The 18,998-nt window shown below is 41.9% G+C and overlaps 1 protein-coding gene across 1 annotated transcript in view; it reads right to left on the bottom strand.

The window, feature by feature from the left end:
- Nucleotides 1-18,998, bottom strand: part of iqsec3a (IQ motif and Sec7 domain ArfGEF 3a) — a 93,436-nt gene that overhangs the window by 4,502 nt on the left and 69,936 nt on the right. The window contains exons 10-18 of the mRNA XM_025057138.1: nt 18,384-18,506; nt 14,313-14,479; nt 10,565-10,704; nt 7,812-7,937; nt 7,509-7,608; nt 6,750-6,908; nt 3,618-3,707; nt 3,262-3,305; nt 49-292 (exon numbers count right to left, since the gene is read on the bottom strand). Of these exons, the coding sequence (XP_024912906.1) occupies nt 49-292; nt 3,262-3,305; nt 3,618-3,707; nt 6,750-6,908; nt 7,509-7,608; nt 7,812-7,937; nt 10,565-10,704; nt 14,313-14,479; nt 18,384-18,506 (1,193 nt within the window). The remainder of the gene's footprint in view (nt 1-48; nt 293-3,261; nt 3,306-3,617; nt 3,708-6,749; nt 6,909-7,508; nt 7,609-7,811; nt 7,938-10,564; nt 10,705-14,312; nt 14,480-18,383; nt 18,507-18,998) is intronic.

The following is an 18,998-nucleotide window of genomic DNA, read 5'->3' as shown; positions in this document are numbered from 1 at the left end:
GGTGGTGGTGCGGCCGCGGGTCGTGCATGCTGGCGGAGGCGGGCTGGAGCTGCTGCTGCTGCTGGAGGAGGAGGTGGTGGTGGTGGTGGTGGGCGGGGGTGCTCGCCGCTGACTGCAGCTGCGGGTGCTGAAGAGGTGGTGACGGTGCTGCCGGACCCTGGGCTACGCCTTGGGGTGCCTGCTGCGGGAAAAGCAGCTCCCCCCGGTGGTTAGGAAGGGCGGCGTTCTCAGGGTTCTGAGCCGTGTTGTTGCTGCTGAGCTGGTACGTCTGAAGCCTGTTGTGAATTGACACCTAGTTTAGAAAACAGCCAAGAGAACAGCATCATATGTTATAAACCTGGATCCTCCTCTACAATCCGTCAAGCCCTCTTTTTCTTTTTTTTTTTTTTTTTCTTTTTTCGGGGGTGGTGGTGGTGGTGGTGAATGCACAGCACACACACAAGGCATGCTCAGGTGTCAGGGGTTGGGGGGGGTTTTAGAGGAGGTGTGAATATAGTGCACTCCCCTCCCTCCACTCCCACGGTGGTGGGAACCAGTGGACACTGGTCACTGACAGGATTTGGCAGGAAAAGGTGGTTTCAGGTGCAGGGAGAAAAGATTTGGCGTGAGGCTACAGAAGGGGCCCGGTGGTTCCAAAGGGGACACTGAGGGCCCCCGTATCTCCCTTTCAAACCACTGTGTGGCGCTACAGGTGACAGACAAAAGGGGGGAATTGTGGGAGGGAGAAAAATCAGAATCACCAGAACATAGACGGAGGGCATACGAAGAAGAGGGAGAAGTGGAAGAAGAGGAGGAGTGGAGGTGAGCAGACTGACGAGCACGGACATCCACAGGCAACACTAATCAGAATGCAAACCTCCAGATAGTACTTTTTTTTTTCCTACATCTCTCTACTTTCTGTTCCTCTCTATCAACTACCATCGGTGTTAACTGTTCTGTTTGGTTCGTCTCTTTAAAGCAGAGGCTTCAGGGTCGCAGCCGCAGCACAGGTGGAGGTTTAACTTCTAACCTGGTGAACAGAGCAGACAGACGCACAAAGCTAACGCTAAACAGGTGTAAAGTGATGCCAATGATGCCTTCATTGATGCCTCTAAAAACCTTGGCCACTTGTAGCTGCATGTGCTGTAGCTAATGGTTAACGCAGTCCGCGTCAGTCTGTGGATTTTATTTTTGTTTGGCTCACTTGGCTCATCAGTTTGAAAACCACCGCTTTATTACACGTCTTTAGATTTTATCGGAGGTTGTATTTCTTTCTTGCTTTACTGCCATCTTGTGGTCGCGTCATTGTAATTTCATCAATTGTCGCTTCTGTATTAGGCCCGCCTTTGTCAAAAGAAAAGATAAACACAAGCACATCGTGTAATGCATATAAACATGTGGTGGACAAAGCTAGCCGTTAATCCAAACTGCAAATAAAAGTAGAACTGTCAAAGATCACTGCTGACTGACGTGTCAGGTGTTCCTCACGTCTCTATCCTTTTCAACCTGTCTTTTCCCCCGGAAGACGATTTCAGAGTTAATTCAAAAACAGTTGTCGTTTTTATGCAGATGATATCCATCTGAGTTCTTAGATTCTTTAGTTGTGATTCTCCTTATTCCCTGAACTTTCTCTCTTTAACACGGCTCTCCTTTCTTTCTATCTCTAAAACCCAACTCAAAACAAACCTTTCTCTTCATTTACTTACTGGAATAAACAAAACTTAGACGAATAAAGCTGAGAATCTGGACTGAGGCCAGGCTTCTCTTCATGTCCTTGTAAGTAGGTCACATCAATGTCTCCACTAGAAATACTGACAACCGCTGTTTTTTTACGCTAAACTAATTATTGAAACAAACACGTGGGTCATTATTTGTCCATCTCTGTCCCGTTCTCTCCCACATTCTTTCACCTCTGTCCCCCTCCCTGTTTGTTCTATTTCCCTCTACCAACATCCGTCTCCCTCCCGCTGTCCCCGATTCAGTCATCTCTCCCCCCATTAGTCTCTCTTTCACTCGTCCCCATTTGTTAATCTGTCACTCCTTCTCTACCCCGTTCCTTAGTTTCTACCCATCGCCCTCCACATTCTGCTCCCGTCTCACAACTCCCCCCTTCTTCTCCCTCCTCCTCTATCTCAAATAGCTTTGGTTTAAAGTTTATGTTCTGACTTCTCCAATGGTCAAACATCAGAAAGAAACATGTTCTAATGTCAAAGTGACCCCGTGACCCCACTCTCACAGAAACGACTGGACCAGCTCTGCCGTCCTAATTAGAATAGCTCTGTGGAAGGTCAGGGTCGGCCTGAAGAAGCTTCTCCCTCCAGGAGGTCTGAAGGCACCAGAGTGGAGGAGGGGAAAACATTGGGTCAAACGTATTCGACTCTGTGTTAATTAAGGTCTCGGTTCCTGACGTGGGAACGCTGACAAGATATATATGCATTCCACTGATGTCCTCGTGTACTTTTAGCAAAGGCAGTTTCCTCCGTTTCCTTGTCTGAGTCCATGGGACTAAAACAAGGTTGGAATCTAAAGTTTCAAGTTTCCTCCGTTTCCTTGTCTGAGTCCAAAACAAGGTTGGAATCTAAAGTTTCATCATCTGTGTCTGTCGTATTTTTGGGAAAACCAATCTTTTCAAAGAGAAATTTAGATGAAAGCTTAGGTTTGACGCAGTATTGGACTCGAGCTGAGCTGCGTCAACACCGCTCTTGCTTCAAATCTCAGCTAAAGTTTAGTTAAAACACTGTTTTGCTGCAATTATATGATGAATTTGAAACGCACTTGCCTTGCTGGGCCATATCTCTGCGCCCTTATAGGAGGGCCTGCCCCCTATCTTTGGTAACCGTGGCAAAATTAAAATTTTAGCAATTGTGGGGAACTTTTTTGGGGGGGGGTAAAAACATTCTAATTTACAAATATTATATATATAAAGGTTCAGTAAATACACATTCAAACCTAAATAATATTTTATTTTGTTATCATTACCACAGTACAATAGTACAGTAATTATTATAATGACATAATATAAACAACTTGCTATTTTTTTTAACGCTTTTGCAGGAGCAATTGTAGCACCAACAATTTCCACTAGGGGATTAATAAAATGTTTGATTTTGACAAACATATTTTTAAAGCATCCTTGTCATTTTTCCCCTCAGTTTCTTCTCATTTTTTTCCGACTCTGACTGGAGCCTCCCTCTCTGCTCTGCTCTGTTTTCTGCTCTGACTGTTCCTGCTCCCTGACTTACCTGTCTCTGGGAACACTGGACCCAATCACTGAGCACTTACCTCTACAGCACTGTGTCCGCTCCTGTCGTCTACCTCTTGCTTTCCTGGGGGCAGAAAAAGAGGGAAAAGAGAAGAAAAAAGAGGGGGAAAAGTGGCAGAATGTCTGTGATGAAACTGTCTTTTTGTTCACACTACACACTCCATTTCCAGAAAAGAAAAATGGAGTTCGTGAATCTCTACAGCATTTTTTTTCTTTACTGCAGCGAATGGAAAGCACTGACTTAAAAATGTTTTGAACAGCAGAAACGCAGATGTAGGTGGAGACAATGCCTCAGCAGTGGGTTTTAAAATTAGGAAGCCACACACAAACACACTCGGTCTCTCTCTCTCTCTCTCTCTCTCTCTCACACACACACCTGATGGAGAGCCCTGTTTGCCACGCAGCTCTAGCTGTGTGTCGTTCTTTACCGAGTGCGTCTTGGCTCCCTGCTGCTTCTCCAGCTCCCCTGCAGAGAAGGCAAAACAGAAATGATCAATCAGAATCACTCCAACACAGAGGATGGATGGATTGATGGATGGATGATTGGATGGATGGATGATTGGAAGGATGATTGGATGGATGGTTGGATGGAATGATTGTATGGATGGATGGTTGAATGGTTGGATGGAATGGATGAATGGATGAAATGGATGGATTGCTGCATGGATTGATGGATGAATGGATGGTTGGATGGAATGGATGGATGGATGGATGGTTGGATGGATAGATAGATGGATGGGTGGGTGGATGGATGGATGGTTGGATGGATGGTTGGATGGATGGTTGGATGCTTGGATATGGATGATTGGATGGATGGTTGGATGGAATGATTGGATGGATGGATGGTTTTGGATGGTTGGATGGATGGTTGGATGGATGGTTGGATGGAATGGATGGAATGGATGGATGGATGGTTGGATGGATAGATAGATGGATGGGTGGGTGGATGGATGGATGGTTGGATAGAATGGATGGATGGTTCGAAGGCATGGATGGATGGAATGGACGGACAGATGGATGGAATGTTGGATGGTGACAGATGAATGTGAGCAGCAACATTATTGGCAGCCAGTTCCTGCTCCTCTTCCTCCTCCTCCTCCTCTTCCTCCTCGTCCTTCTCCTCCTCCTCCTCTTCCTCCTCGTCCTCCTCCTCCTCTTCCTCCTCCTCCTCCTCCACCTCTTCCTCCTCTTTCTCCTCTTCCTCCTCCTCTTCCTCCTCCTCCTCCTCCTCACCCCTGACGCCCTCCCACCTCCCACTCTCTCCTCTAAGCTCAGAACATGACTCTCATTTCCCTAATTAGGCCTCAGTCTTGATGGTAATTGCATGTCATTTCCAATCATGAAGACTGAGTGCTGTTTTGTTCTCAAACGCCAGGATGTGTGGTAATTCTGGTTCACAACCCTCGAACTGCAGTCACATCGCAGGAAAAAGATACTGAAGCCGTAATTATCGACTGAATTATCCAGGCTGTAGAATGTATTTAGATAATGACCTCGTTTGTACTGATTCAAGGTGTAACGTAGAATGTCGTCCATATACAGTAAACATACATGAATATATTTCTACGCACTGCAGAAAATTACTTTTAATATTATTATGATTAGGATCAGAATAAAGAATCATTTAACATAATATGTTGATATAATATTCTTCTTCTATAAAGTGCCTCTGCTGGTGGGACACATATATGGACTTTCCTGGTTTCAATTTTATCGTTAGCATTAATATATTGAGCTAAGATACAAAGTAAAAATTGTAATCTTAAGTTGAGCCTGAGGCTCAGTTACCACTTAGTCAAAAGACTAAGACTAAGAACAAAACAAAAAAGTCTGTCAAAATTAACACTTCAGTGTTTCATGTTTCATTGCACATGTAAGGATATTTTGAGCACGTCCAATGTCCAATATTGTGGCTAACAGTGTTGCCCAACCTTGTTTTCTGGCTGTGCTAACGAGCATCAGCTGCATTGGATTTTACGATCCAGTGACGTTTAAATCGTCACGTCCTCCCACAGCGTTTCACTAACAAACATCTTTTAATACAAACAAAGGGAACAGAAAAACCTCGGCCTCTGGCCTGAAAATAACAAAAGAAATGAGCATAAATAAACATGTTTCCGGTTGTTTGTACTAGTTGGCCCTTCATGTCCTCAGTCCTGTAATTTGTGTGCACTGGTTTGTGAGGAGCTGTCTCCAAAAAGAAAAGTAACTTCCATCTGTCAAGCGCTGCCCGTCTCCATATGTTGTAGACTATTCTCCACAGGCGGCTGGACCTCACTCTCTGTGAAGGCTAATGCTGTAGCCTCAAATCCCAGCAGGGCTGCTCTCTTTTGATGCTCACTGGCAGGAGCCAGGCCTCGGACTCTCAGGACTGTGTATAGCTGGGTGTGTTGGTGTTAAACTTTAAGGGGAATTTCATCGGGCAAAAACATTTCCAATTCACTGCAGTTCTGCAGTGTGTTGCAGCTGCAGTGCACCAAAGGAAAATGCAAAAAAAAAAAAAAAAATCTGAGCAAAGCCTCTGCATCAAGTCCAGGGCTTATATAAGAAAGAACACGGCTTTCTGTTAGCAAAGACAGCACTGCTGGATTGACTTTAATGCGACTACGGTGGGAGTAACTAAACAAAGTTTGTGGTCAAATGAAGACACAGATCAGATCTATCACTAGTGATTTACAATATCAGCAGTCAACGCCCTGAGGAGTCTGCCTCGGACAGAAGATTTTTCAGGGATTTAAGAAAAAGGAAAATAATGTCAACAGCATAAATGACAATCCTATTTAGAGGAAAACTGACAATAAAGTATGTCCACTGATTGAACTCCGGTTTAATGAGTTTAAGGTTAATTGACCTCTCAGAGACTTTCACATACATTTGTTTTTTTTTCTGTGAATTGACATTATAAAATTTATATTTCTAAAATAATTATTGGTTAAAGATAAATAAAAATAAAATAAATGACAAATTAATTAAAGTCATGCAATTATGACCAGGAAAAAGTACTGTACATTTTTAAAGCATCAAAGATTCAGCTTTAGAAAGATTATTATTCTTTTTTTTATTTAGACTAAATTTAATTAAGATCTACCTTAAATTTCCCAGGTGGCTCTGGGAGATTAAATAAAGTAAACGAGGTCCAACATTTTAATTATAAGAATTATTTTTATTATTTTATTTGTTCATTCTATTAAAATTTAGAAAAGATTTGTTCTTTTAAAAAACATAGTTTTCCTTGTATTGGATGTCATCACGCTTTTTAAAAATGATTAATTCAACAATTTTCCCCCTAGGGATCAAAACAACAGAAAAAAAAATCTGAGCAAAGCCTAGAATATTTTTTGTCGATGTTTTTTCTCTATCCTGAGTCTGAAAATGTCTACTTTAATCACAGAGAGTAAAATTGTTATGATCGTGTGGTATTCCGCAGCATGTGACCTTTAGCGAGTGTTCTACTGAAACACTGAATGGTTCAGACACAACAAACCAACGTTGAGACGCTAAAACTCACATTCGATGCGGATCTGCTCCATCTCTGACACCTCCGCAATGGACTCCTTCAGGTCTTCTACGAACTTCAGCAGCTCCTCTGCACTTTGGGCGCAAAAGTTGAGGACTTGCTTCTTTTCTGAGCCAAAAGGCGAAAGGATGGTGATGCCATGAGGGTAGACTGAGAACAGAGAAACACAATTATTGTTTAGTTCATTATTTAGACAAATCGAAGAAGGATATTTCATCTTGGAAAGGTCAAACCAGAGGAGAGAGACAAACCTTGAACCTGGCTCATTTATCCTTATAGATTTGATGACATTTGAATCCACTTTTTGACCCCAAACGTCCATATAGACCACTTTTAAACCAGGCCTAAACTTTATGGCTTTAACTGACACTGCCGAGATTTTATTTTCATTTTCTTTGTCCTGCTTCAGCGAAGTTTTCAATCCTCTACTTTCCTCAAATTCTTTGAATAAAAATATCCCATGCTCAAATCTAAGAGGAAAAACTGTGGAAACTATTTCCAGCTTCAAATGTTAACTGTCAGACTGGCCTGTGTCAAGGGAAGCACCGTTACCATGGTGACACACTGTTCAGATACTGCTCTGTAGTGGACGACACAGTGGACAGATGACGAGGTATTCAACCTACAGTATGTGTGTTGATTTAGGTGACACTTTTACTCTCAAACGTATTTGTGAAAAAGCTCCGCTCACTTTCTGTTCCGCTGGCTTTGTGAACTCAATCTAAAAGGCCTGAAAAGACCACGACTCACATTCATTTTCAAAAAGGTGGTACTGCATGCCCAGTAGGCCCATGGCTTTGCAGAAAGTGTAGGCAGCAGGACTTTTCTTCTTTGGACAAAGCTTCAAGATCTGCAGTCGGAACAAAAACAAAACAAAACCCCTGGGTGACACACAGAACTGAGAAGACGTTTCATCACAACTTTTGATAGAAAATGTGACCAGAATATTACCTGAAATTAGCCAAAGGAAATGTTCTTCCCTCCAATTTTACCCTCCTGTTCTTTTTACTAAATGAAGAAATTTAATTGACAGTAATGCTTTCTTCCACTCACCACAATCAGATCGTTGAAGAGGAAGACTTCTCTCTGATGTGCCGCCTGTTTCTGGGCCTTGTTGACATCTGTCACTTCAAACAGCCGACTGCAGCACACCAGTCTTCTGTGAGGAACAGAGAGAACCTGTCCCCGCAGACAAACACAGCCAGGTATGAGCTGGGATCTTAAGTCACTTAGAATAATGAGTTTGTGAAAAAATAAAAACAATCAATAAATCCCAGACGAGATATAAAAAGGCAGGAACGTTGTCTGGAGTGTTTCAAGACAGGAGACAGAACTGCGTAAAACACTGCTGTATATACTGGACAAGCTGAGTGGTGCGAAAATCACAAACAAATAAAATCAATACGATGAAGAAAACGCTGATAAAATATACTCTTAGAATATGCAGTGCTCTCTGTGGTATAGAGGAAAAAAGAGCCGGTTATTAAAGAAGAAACTTCTGTTGTGTGAGAACTGCTTCTGCTTTAGAAGAAATCTGAATCCTTGGAGGAACGTGTTTATTACATCGAGCTTCTACTGCAACACCAACGGCCTGCAAGTCAGCAGTTGATTAACAAATGTTCTCACCCTGTATTTGTATACAGTTCTCTTATGAATCAATTTCACTATATAATAATAATAATATATAATAAATAATAATATAATGTCCGATATTATTTTTGCCGATATGCGATATCAACGGATAACGTAAGTCTTACAGATATTACATATTATGCTGATATCGGACCGATATTATCGGTTGGTCGATATTATCGTACATCCCTACTTTTTACACCACGTAACACCTGGAAAAATACTTGGCTCTCCAAGTACTAGAAGTACGGCTAACGAATACACCAACCCCAGCCTGCCCTGATCGGCTGAGTAAAGTAAACATTACAGTCCACTAGCAACGACAAAAATCACCTAACCCTGCGTACCACTAGAGGGGAAGGACACCATAGTTTGAGACCCAATAATTTAGTTAGCTTTTAAGCTTTTTAAAAAAAAACAAATTCGCTTATTATGATAAGATCAGCTAACCATTTTGTAACAAAGTTGAAGTAATGTTTCACCTGTGTCTTAAACATCCACCGGCAGCAGCAGAGCGATCCCACCGACCTCCCTCGACTCTCTCTGCCCATTTCTTCCTACAATAAACGCATCTTCTTTCTCTCACAACACTCATCGTTCATAACTGCAGGGTGATCAAACTCTTGCCCTGCCTGCTTTCTCATTACACTAATTACAGGAACACATAATGTCATCATTAGCAGCCAGCGGTGCCCGGTCTCTCTGAAACAGCCCTGAAGACAGGATGAAGTAAAAATGACAGGAGAGTTTTTCTGGCACAGCCATTAACAGAAGAACTGCAGATAATGTCGATTTTTATGTTTCCCTTGAAAAATAAACTGATTTAAAAACATTTTACAATATTTCTCCATTTTATTATTTTTTTTTATTGCACCTGCATCATCTTTTAAAACTGTCTTCTGACTCTTGATTCAAAAGTTCAAACAGGGGTCTTCAACCTGAGGCTCCCGGGCTTAATGTGGCCCTTTAGCCTCTTTGTATCAGGTCGCAGTCAGATCATATTTGATGATTATAAGTTGATAACAGACAGGATGGATCTTATACATATGATAAAGAAATCTAGTTTATAGCATTTGTAAAATAACTGCAGTACTTGAAACTACATGAACTGTACGACGACAACGTTAGAGTGTATGGTAGTATTTGCAGCTCCTGGTGAGTTTCCTTTGTTGGTAAAATATATCCATGTGACACAAAGTCATATGGAGCCAAATAGCCAATCACAGGCTGAGTAAAGCTGGCGATGCCGTTACCGTCCTTGGACAAAAACAGACTGAAAACCACCACTGTGGATTCTGTGAATGTTTTTTATGGTGTATATTTTATTTTAACAAAGGATCAAAATAAGTTGAGATTTCTTGGTAAGTTTACAGGGTTTATTCACTGTTTTTGTTAGCGTGGTCAACACTCAACGCTACGCTAACTCTTCACCAAAGACCTGAGTTCACCTGCTGAATCGTTCCACTCACGGCGATCTCTGACCAAGTCTTTTAACCTTAAACAGTTTAGTGTAATGATAACAGTGGTTAATGATGTATCTGGCAGGAGTAATGACCTGCGCTAATGATCCTGCCGCTGATGAGACATTTAATGGCTAATAAATGTGCTCCGCTGGTGCCACTGTGACTCGCAAGGCTGTGATGAAGCCCTAAGTGATGAGTAAATGATTTTGAATTGGGTTTTGTGTGTTTCGTGTGCACTGATGCTCATAATTTTCAAATATGGTTCTGCTCTCATCCTCTGTTAAAGTCATTAAATACAAATCCATGCCAATGTTGAAAAACATTATTGAAAGTGTACAGAAAGGTAACAATAATAGTTAGCCAAAAATACAATTAAAAAAAATGGCGAAAGGGAGACAGTAAACATTAGATCCAGTAGGGGGCAGTGGTGGGGGAGGGTCGGGATCAGCCCATTAAACCCCAATTGTTTGTTTTAAAGTCTTTGTGTTGTGTAAAAACAAAGTTTTAGAATTGTGTGCAGGAGGTGTACAGCTCCAGAAAGTTAAATGTATTAAGGCTAACTCTAATTAGCTTCTTCTTAGTCATTATAAACTTAGGTAATAGCGCCACTGCAGTGGATGAAGAGGGAGCTGCATGCTCTGTTTGACAAAATTAACACAAATGCAGGTATAGATAGATTTTAAAGTCCGCAGATGTCGGATATGTGGTTACCGTTTTCATGCCGACGATGGACTGCTCCACCTTGGAGACGTAGGTCACATGGTCTTCGTTGGAGCGCAGTTCCCTGAGCTGTATCCTTTCGTAGATGCCCACCACCATGTCTCGGGGGATATCCGCTCCATCGTCCACACCTAAGAACATCAGCACAGAAACAGACGGTACAATGATGCCTCTCCTATCAAGATAGTTGCGTTTCAGGACCCACCGTGAAATGGAAAAAAATTACGAAGTAGAAGATAGTTATTATATGATTTCTGTATATATTTACCCTTTGTGAACCTTCCCCGCACTGTTATCAACCCTCCCTAGACTGTATTACCCTTCCCGACCCAATTACATCCTGTGGATGTTGTACTGTAGAATGGCGACGCAGAGTGAAGTGAACAAGAGAGCGGCCGACTGGCTATATTTTGTGATATAGCAAAAATTCCGCAAGATTGGATTAAAACAGAAATCCGCGATGTACTGAGGAAGCAAAAGGAGAATTGCGATATATTATAGAGGGACCACTGTATACCGGGAACAGAATGACTCGGAGAGTTAAGTCTCCTTATCTGTGATTCTCTGACTTCCTGCCTCTGACTGTTGTCATTAAGTACAGACAGTGGGAAATGTGAGGGATGTTAAATGCCAGGAGAAACAGTGGCTCTGTCTGGAGCCCAGCTCTGTTTGCTGCCGTAGTAGAGGCAGGTGGAGTCTCCTGTCGCCGGGTCCAAAGGTCGCCCTTGAGATGTTTTCCCATTACGTCTGTGCAGCTGAGCCACGTGGTTTGGTACATTAACTTTTCAATGGGGGCAGAAGGAAGCTGCCACAAGTGATGAGGGTCACAGTGATGCACTCTGGGAAACTGCTGAGAGACACTGGAGCTAATCACCGAGGCAGGGGCCGTGGAAGTACCGTTGCATAATCATCTTCTGCATGTGACACAGAGGGGGGCCATGACACAGCAGTTTAACACTGGTTGCTTTGAATTGTGTAATCATGACTCAGTGTCTTCTTTCACTTCTCAATCAGCGCTGTGGTCAGCCGAGTCATACCTCGCCGGCTTGAAAACCTCGGGTCTCAAATGTCTTCTTCAGAGTTTTCTCCAGGTACTTTGTATTAAATACTTCATACAGTGAAAAGGTCGACTGAGACTAACAACAGTACCACTGCCATTGGACCTGGACTAAGTTTTGCTTCTTCCTAACCTTCTACTCAACTTGGACTTTGACTCAGACACAGAACTGACGTCATGGAAGTCGTCCAAAAATACTCGGCAAATGGCTAAAAATATCGACTTTTCCACAGTAACGATAAACTTCTGGAATTTGGTCTCTGCTCAAACTGAACTTTTTCAGATACGCACAAAATTAGCCTAAAAATTAGCTAACTGAATTAGAGACAATTATTAAAAACAGGTAGAAGTTGCCTGGAAAATGTTGCTGAATGTAAAGGTTTAAAGGTTCAATCTTTATTTTCTTGATTAGATAACCCTTAAAATTGTTTAACATTTGAGCTAATTTGAGCTCAAGTCCAGGAAGCTAAAAAATAGCTAAAGTATTAGCAGAAGTAGAGCTAAAGGTTAGTAAAGTTTTACCAATAATGACTCGGTGTTGTAGCTGAAGTAGATCAAAAAGACATTAATAATTAGATAATGAGAATATAAACTGAGTTAAGTTCAGCTCTGATTTAGCAAGAAAAACAGAATATAAACTGAGTTAAGTTCAGCTCCGATTTAGCAAGAAAAACAACAGAGAAATGTGGTCAAATTAGCAATAAAAACTAGCTAGAAGAGTTTGATAAACTATTGTTATAAATGATTCAGACTGTAATAAAAACTAAAACTATTTTAGTGGAATTGAAACTGACAAAGAAATTAGCTTAGACTTAAAAGATTGTCACGTCTGAGAGCTGAGGCCTCCTGTGAGTTCATTTAAATATTTCCACATCTCTCACAGTGGCCTCCCAGTTTTACACAGATCTGCCAACACTTTTGTTTTTTCTTGTTTTACTCGTGTTCCTTTGTAGTTTGAGCCCTGATTCGAATCCCGTTGGCTCTGCCTCCTTATGTCTAAATATAGAGGGAGTTGTTTTCATCCCCGTGTACTAATGGGATATGAGCTCAGATGCATCCGTTCTGTGCACACACAAAAAACCCCCACAAACCCAACTAAGGAAGAAGAAACGTCTTCTTTCATTTTTACTTGGCTGGCACACTGGATTACCTTTGAAATAAGACGTTCATTTCAGTTTGGCCCACTGTGTGTCAGCCCGGCCAGTCTGTTTCAAATGAGATAATAAGTGTGCCATTTCTCTCTATTACTATTGGCTTCGGGTGCATAATTGCATTTCACCTCAGCCAATTAGCTGAGTGAACCGTTTGTCTGTGTGTCGAGACACAGAGACATGAGTGAAAAGAAACAAAGAGAACGTATTCAGAGGAGTTAACAGACGTGTTTAGAGTTGAGGGATAGATCGCTAAAAAAAAATTATATTATTTGTATTAAAATCTCAATCTGCTCAATCTGTTTGTAAGTGATTTTCTCACTTAATTGAATTGTGAGGAAGAGTCTGGGTGAATAAATGAACGCTGTTCTCCATTGACCTCGCTGTTGCACTGCTGATTCCACAGAGGGGGAGCCATTTAGAGACGCTTCAGCCTGCGCCTCGGCATCTGTTTGACTTGTGGAGACAAGGATAACAGACGCCTTCTGCTGTCGAGGCTACGACCTGGGAGTGTGTGACGCACTGCAGGCAGGGGCTCTTATGTAAATGAACACGTGTCGTCTGGGAGTGAATCCTGGTGAGTTTGGACATTTAGTGTCTCTGTTAAGTCTTCATTAAAACTACAAACGAAAAATGTTAAAATAGGAAAAACAAAGAAGCAAACAAAAATAAACTGTATATTATTGATAGTGCTCATTTTTATATGCTATCCCAAAATGCTTATCCCAAATTGGATAACGTAGAGATTAGCCAATAACCTAGCTACTGTATGAGATAGTTAGACTATTAGCTGAAATCTGCCACAAAATGGGTAGAAACCTTTATGTTAACTAATTGCTAATAGCTAGCGTGGTAGTTAAATTTTAGCAAAAATATGCTGAAAAAGGGCAAAAAAATTTTTTTTTAACATTCACTACCCAGGATACACCAAACGTAACAAAGAGAAAATGTTTTAGATATGAAACTTATAGCTAAAGTTAGAAAACAAAAAAACTCCAAATATGAATTTTAGTGATTCCACTTGAACATATGTTACAGTGGCAAAGAAGATTATTGGGGCTGGTAACAACTAGTCCTAGTTTTGCATACATATTTTTACATTATGTATAACTCATACACTCTTTTCGTGCGTCACATTTGGCCCCCCAGCCAGACTTTGAATACATGGCTTTGAGGCCACGGGGGAAAAGTGAAAGTCTTTCTCCTTTCCTCCTCCTCTCATCATTAACTTTACTCTCTGTGCAGGATGTTTCTTATGTCTGATAATTAAATTCCTGCCTGAGTGGATTTATTTCACTCCTGATGACAGCTTCATGCATTTAATGGAGATACATTTATAATCACCTCAGCTCCTCAGCTCCACGGCCAGGATTAGTGTTGACTTCTCCTTACAGCAGAGCGGCTCCTCTGCGTGTACTACTACATCTGCGGCCGACTTGTCGACTGCACCGTACCACTCGGTTTGACACAGTGCTTCAGGAGTAGTTTGAATTTGACACATAAACTAGTTTAATTCCGGTAAATTCCTCACCTCGTAGATTGCGTATGAAGTCCTCCAGTAACATCTTTCTGTCAGGCTTGATGTTGGGACTGTACATGTCGGTGTTGAGCAGGATGATGGCGAAGGCCAGGATGAAGATGGTGTCGGGGTTGTGGAACTGCTGCACCACATCGGGATTACACATGCAGTAGCGCTGGCTGTTGAAGTAGAAATAAAAGATTTTTTTTTTAAAAAGAGTTCATGTCAACGTAACAGCTTAAAATGTAAGGAGCGGTTAATAAGAATAACATTGAAAAAAGGCTAATCTGAGCAGAAAACAGCTGAAGTGGAGAAAAGATTATTTTCAAATAATTCCATTTTTCTTCAAGTCTAACATTTGCATATTTTTCTTGTTTATTGATTTTAAGTGGAAAACACAAATTGTCATTTTTAATTTCAATCCTGTAGTGTTAATTTCCCCAGCATTAAAGCCTAGCCTAGCTTTACATAGCCTAGCCTAGCATAGCCCTTTATCTTATCCTATCTTTTCCTATCTTAGCTAACGTTTTATGTTAATTGATGTTTTCTCCAGATTTTAGTATTTGCAAAGGATGTTTTTGTTTTTTTCAAACTCTACAGTTTTTAGATGAAAACAAAGAAAAAAAGAAAGTCTTATAACAGTGGTTTCTTATTGACATACTGTACATACAAAGGACACATCACTTTAACTTTTAGTGATGCTGTGTGAAATCATGTTACGGACAGCACAAAAACAATCAAACATTTTTTGAGGAGTTTTTGGTGGGTAAAGACCCCGGACGGAGGAGAGAGAAGTTGAAATATTTAGAATGAACAAAATATTGTCAGGAAGAGAGATGAACCGGTTAAGGCTAAAGGACAGAACGATGAGGAGAGACAGGACGGGATGACAAAGGGAAGACGAGACGAATGTACTTTGTCATCCTCGGACACTGAAGGCATCCTTCAACAGACAGCGTCCTCCCTAATGTCTCCAGACTCTCTGAGCAGGAGGGAGGCAAAGCAGCAGGAGACTTATGGCTTTAATTTGGCCTGAGACCACAGTGGAAGCCGTCAGCAGCTGAAGCTGTTGCAGAAATATCGTCTGACTCCGCAGACGCCCTCGTCCCCGTGGACGTGTAAAAAGTAACACACGGGAAATTTAAAGGGAAAAGATGGTGAGTTGACCAACATCTCTGTCAGTTCACTTCCTCACAAAGTAGTTGTTAAGTCCCTTTAATGACAGTAGTGGTTATCACGTTTTACACAACTGCCTTACATGCAGAAAGTCATGGGTTCGAGACCTAGAGGAACCATATATATATAATGTAATGGCGCCTCCTGTGGCAGCCTGTGTGGGTTGCACTGAGAATTTCTCCAAATAAGAGACTAACATTATTTTATATTTATATTTTCATGGATCATCCTGTCACCATGAGTGTTCAACATTTGTGGAATTTTGCAGTTTTAACTAATGGCAATCATGATGCTGAGGAGAGTGTGTGAGAGAGTGTGTGTGTGTGTGTGAGTGTGTGTGAGTGTGTGTGTCTTGCACAGACTCATGCTTTAATCAGTCATTTCTGCACAGGTCCTGCTCCGGCAGCAGAGTGTTGCAAACCCAGCGAGCTGCATGATTGGAACCAGTATCACAGTCGGGTTGAGACACACACACACACACACACAGACACACACACACACACAGACACACACACACAGACACACACACACACTTGTTGGAATACACACAGCAGGTGAAAACCTTTTTGACAAATCTGTGCGCCGTGTCGTGCTGCAGATGTTCAAGCCGTTTCTCAGTTGTTCCATGTGTCGTTCTGATCATGTGGCCGTGTCACTAAAAAGCTAGAAATCAAACTCCTGACCTTCATTTCACACCTTACATTATCAGTCCTACATTCCTCTCCATATCCTGTTAGGACTGGTTTTCTAAGAACACAGACTACGACCAAACATCTTGACCAGGGAGGTCAGAGCACAGAGCAAACAATCGGACCCTTCACCTTCCTGTTGGGACGTTACCTCCTAAAACCACTGCACCACAGCACAATGCATCAAACCCCAGTTTTTAAAAACAACCCTGGGTGTGTAGTGATGAAGCGAGCTTCACGATGATAATCACAGTGCTGCTCGTTCACATCTGACTGTATGGAAACGATGACTCAACAGCAGTAATTACACTCTCATCTGTGCAGCAACGTGATGAGGGAAAAAACACACATTTTGGGTTTGCTTTTTCTCTCAAGCTGCTGCGCACAGAATTTAAGAAAAAAAAAAACAGAAAAATATGTATAAAATAATAATGCGTTCGCTGGATCTCGTTAAAAAGATCTGGCTGAGTTCAAATTCCACGTTCGCTGCCGTCTGCCGGGCGTATTCTGTTGTTGTGGATGTCAGCTGGTGTCGTACAGCAGTTAACTCCCGTGTGAGGACGCCGGATTAGGGATACGAATGTGGTCGTTTTCTGAAATCACCATAATACAACCAGCGAAAAAAAAAACAGTAAATGTACAGTGTGTGACTGTGGGCTGAGTAATGGTGTGATTCACAGTCGCACCAACGTGAAATGAATGCATCTGCAGCATCCGCGCTGGCTCCTACTTACTCATTCATTAGTGCACTGACGCAGCACATACCCAGGCTGCAGGCTGCTTTCTTTACTTTTAAACCTTCCCACACACACACACACACACACACACACACACACACACACAGCGCTGCTCGTTTTCTCCACCGTTGCTTCAACTCTTCTCCTCTTTCTTGAGCGATCTCTTTCCCCTCTCCGTCTCTCTTTCTCTGCGTTAGTGCATTTGGAGACGTATCAAAGCAGCGAGGAGCGGCGGAGGCAGGACTGCTTATGCAACGCGCTGGTTATTTATAAACCTTTCTCCCTCTTTTTCGCCCTCTCTCTCCCCTCCCCTCTCCCTTTCCCCCTTTATCTCCCCTGATGAGGGAGAAAGGCAACCTGATGTCCAAACATTACCAGTGCCAACCTTTCTGCCCGCTGAGGCACAGAAATCCAAATATTGTTTCTTTCTCCATCTGGACAGAATGCAAGATTAAAACGATGATATCAGGCTGGAGTTTTCTGTTTGTTTTCTACAAGTGTAGTTTCCTCAGCCATTGGACATGAATAGAGTTGTGGTGCCGCCCTCTGTTTGCATTTTCTCTTCTCAATTTGGTTGTAACAAATATTTATAATCTAAAACGAAACCATTTAGTGACAAGAGACCAACTCAGATGATATCGGCTGCTGGTAGATGGTGTAAAAATTAAAGAATAAGAAGAATTGGAGGGGGACGGGCCAAAGCTAAATGAGCCAAAAATAGCTTCATGCTGGTAAAACAAAATAGATATCAGTTAGATATAATGTTTATATACATATATATATATATATACAACAAGGCAAAAAGAGTTAAATGACCTCATTATTGACATTTAGTTGTGGGCCACATTTCGGGGTTTTTGCGGGCCAGAAGTGGGCTGCAGCCCGGGGGTTTGAGATCCCTGGATTTGATCTCTTTTCACATTGCACTAACTAAACCTGAACCTTAAGGGAACTAGTTCATTTAGAATTGTGGGCTGCAGCCCGGGGGTTTGAGATCACTGGATTTGATCTCTTTTCACATTGAACTAAACCTGAACCTTAAGGTAATTAGTTCATTTAGAATCAGAATCTTAGAAAAGCCCTGATTGGTCGATAGATTAGAGATGAAACATGCAGCATTAGTTTCATGCTCCTATTTTATTACATTAACATGGGATTACTGTAATATTATTAGATTGTTAAAGTATCTGTCACTGAGCCTTCAGACAGAAGAAGTTGTTTACAGTCCATCTGTGTCTGAGTCTGGGATTTCATTTTTTTTTTTTTAAATACATTTCGATCACTTACAGCTTCCATGGTCTGGACTGTGGCCTGGAAATAAATCTGTTTTGAGAAAGTAATCCGTTTCACCCACAGTCCACTAATGACTGATTTCCTGCACTTCATAGATGCGGCTGAAACCGGCATCTGCAGCCCCCGTGCTCTGGCTCAGGATAGATAAACTCAAAGTGTGGCAGCTCAGGCAGGTTTTTCCCCATTACCTGAAGGCCTCGATAAGGCGTTCCACCTTCTGAGCTTCTCCCTGGACACGGATGTGAGCCTGGAACTTTCTCAGAGCTTCGTCCAGTTCCATGCCTGAGCAGTCCATCTCATCCACCACGCAGCTGTGGAGCAGAGAAGAAGAAGAAGAAGAAGAAGAAGGGATGAAGTTGGAAAAGTTCAAGTGCAAGGACTCTTAAAAAAAAAAAAACCTAAAAAAACCCAATATAAGATCTTTTAACAATACAGTGATGCCTTCACTGTCCTAGAATTAAGAAAGACTGCAGCACAAAGCAAGCTAAAGAAGAAGATGAAATTAATCTAAATATCAAGTGGTGAAACATGTTTTTTTTTATTTGGTTTATTTTAGTAAATTCATTTGAAACAATGTTCTAAAGGGTCAAAACACCCGTGAGCTTCTGACTGTGGGTCAGTGAGTGACAGTAAACAATGGGCTGCTGTTCACACTGGACGACTGTAAACAGAGCAGGTTAATGAAGTGAGGACCTGGCGGTGACACGCGCTGCTCCAGCAGAAATGAAGCTGAATCTGCAGTCTGAAGAATCCAACGCCACGGCTGCAGCTGAGAGAAAAAGTCGCCTCACGACCGACGAGAA

The sequence above is a fragment of the Cynoglossus semilaevis genome, chromosome 8, assembly GCF_000523025.1.
Source record: "Cynoglossus semilaevis isolate Cse_v1.0 chromosome 8, Cse_v1.0, whole genome shotgun sequence".
In the NCBI taxonomy this organism is placed as follows: Eukaryota; Metazoa; Chordata; class Actinopteri; order Pleuronectiformes; family Cynoglossidae; genus Cynoglossus; species Cynoglossus semilaevis.
The sequence above is the reverse complement of the archived record's forward strand: the minus strand, read 5'-3'. Positions and strand labels throughout refer to the sequence as shown.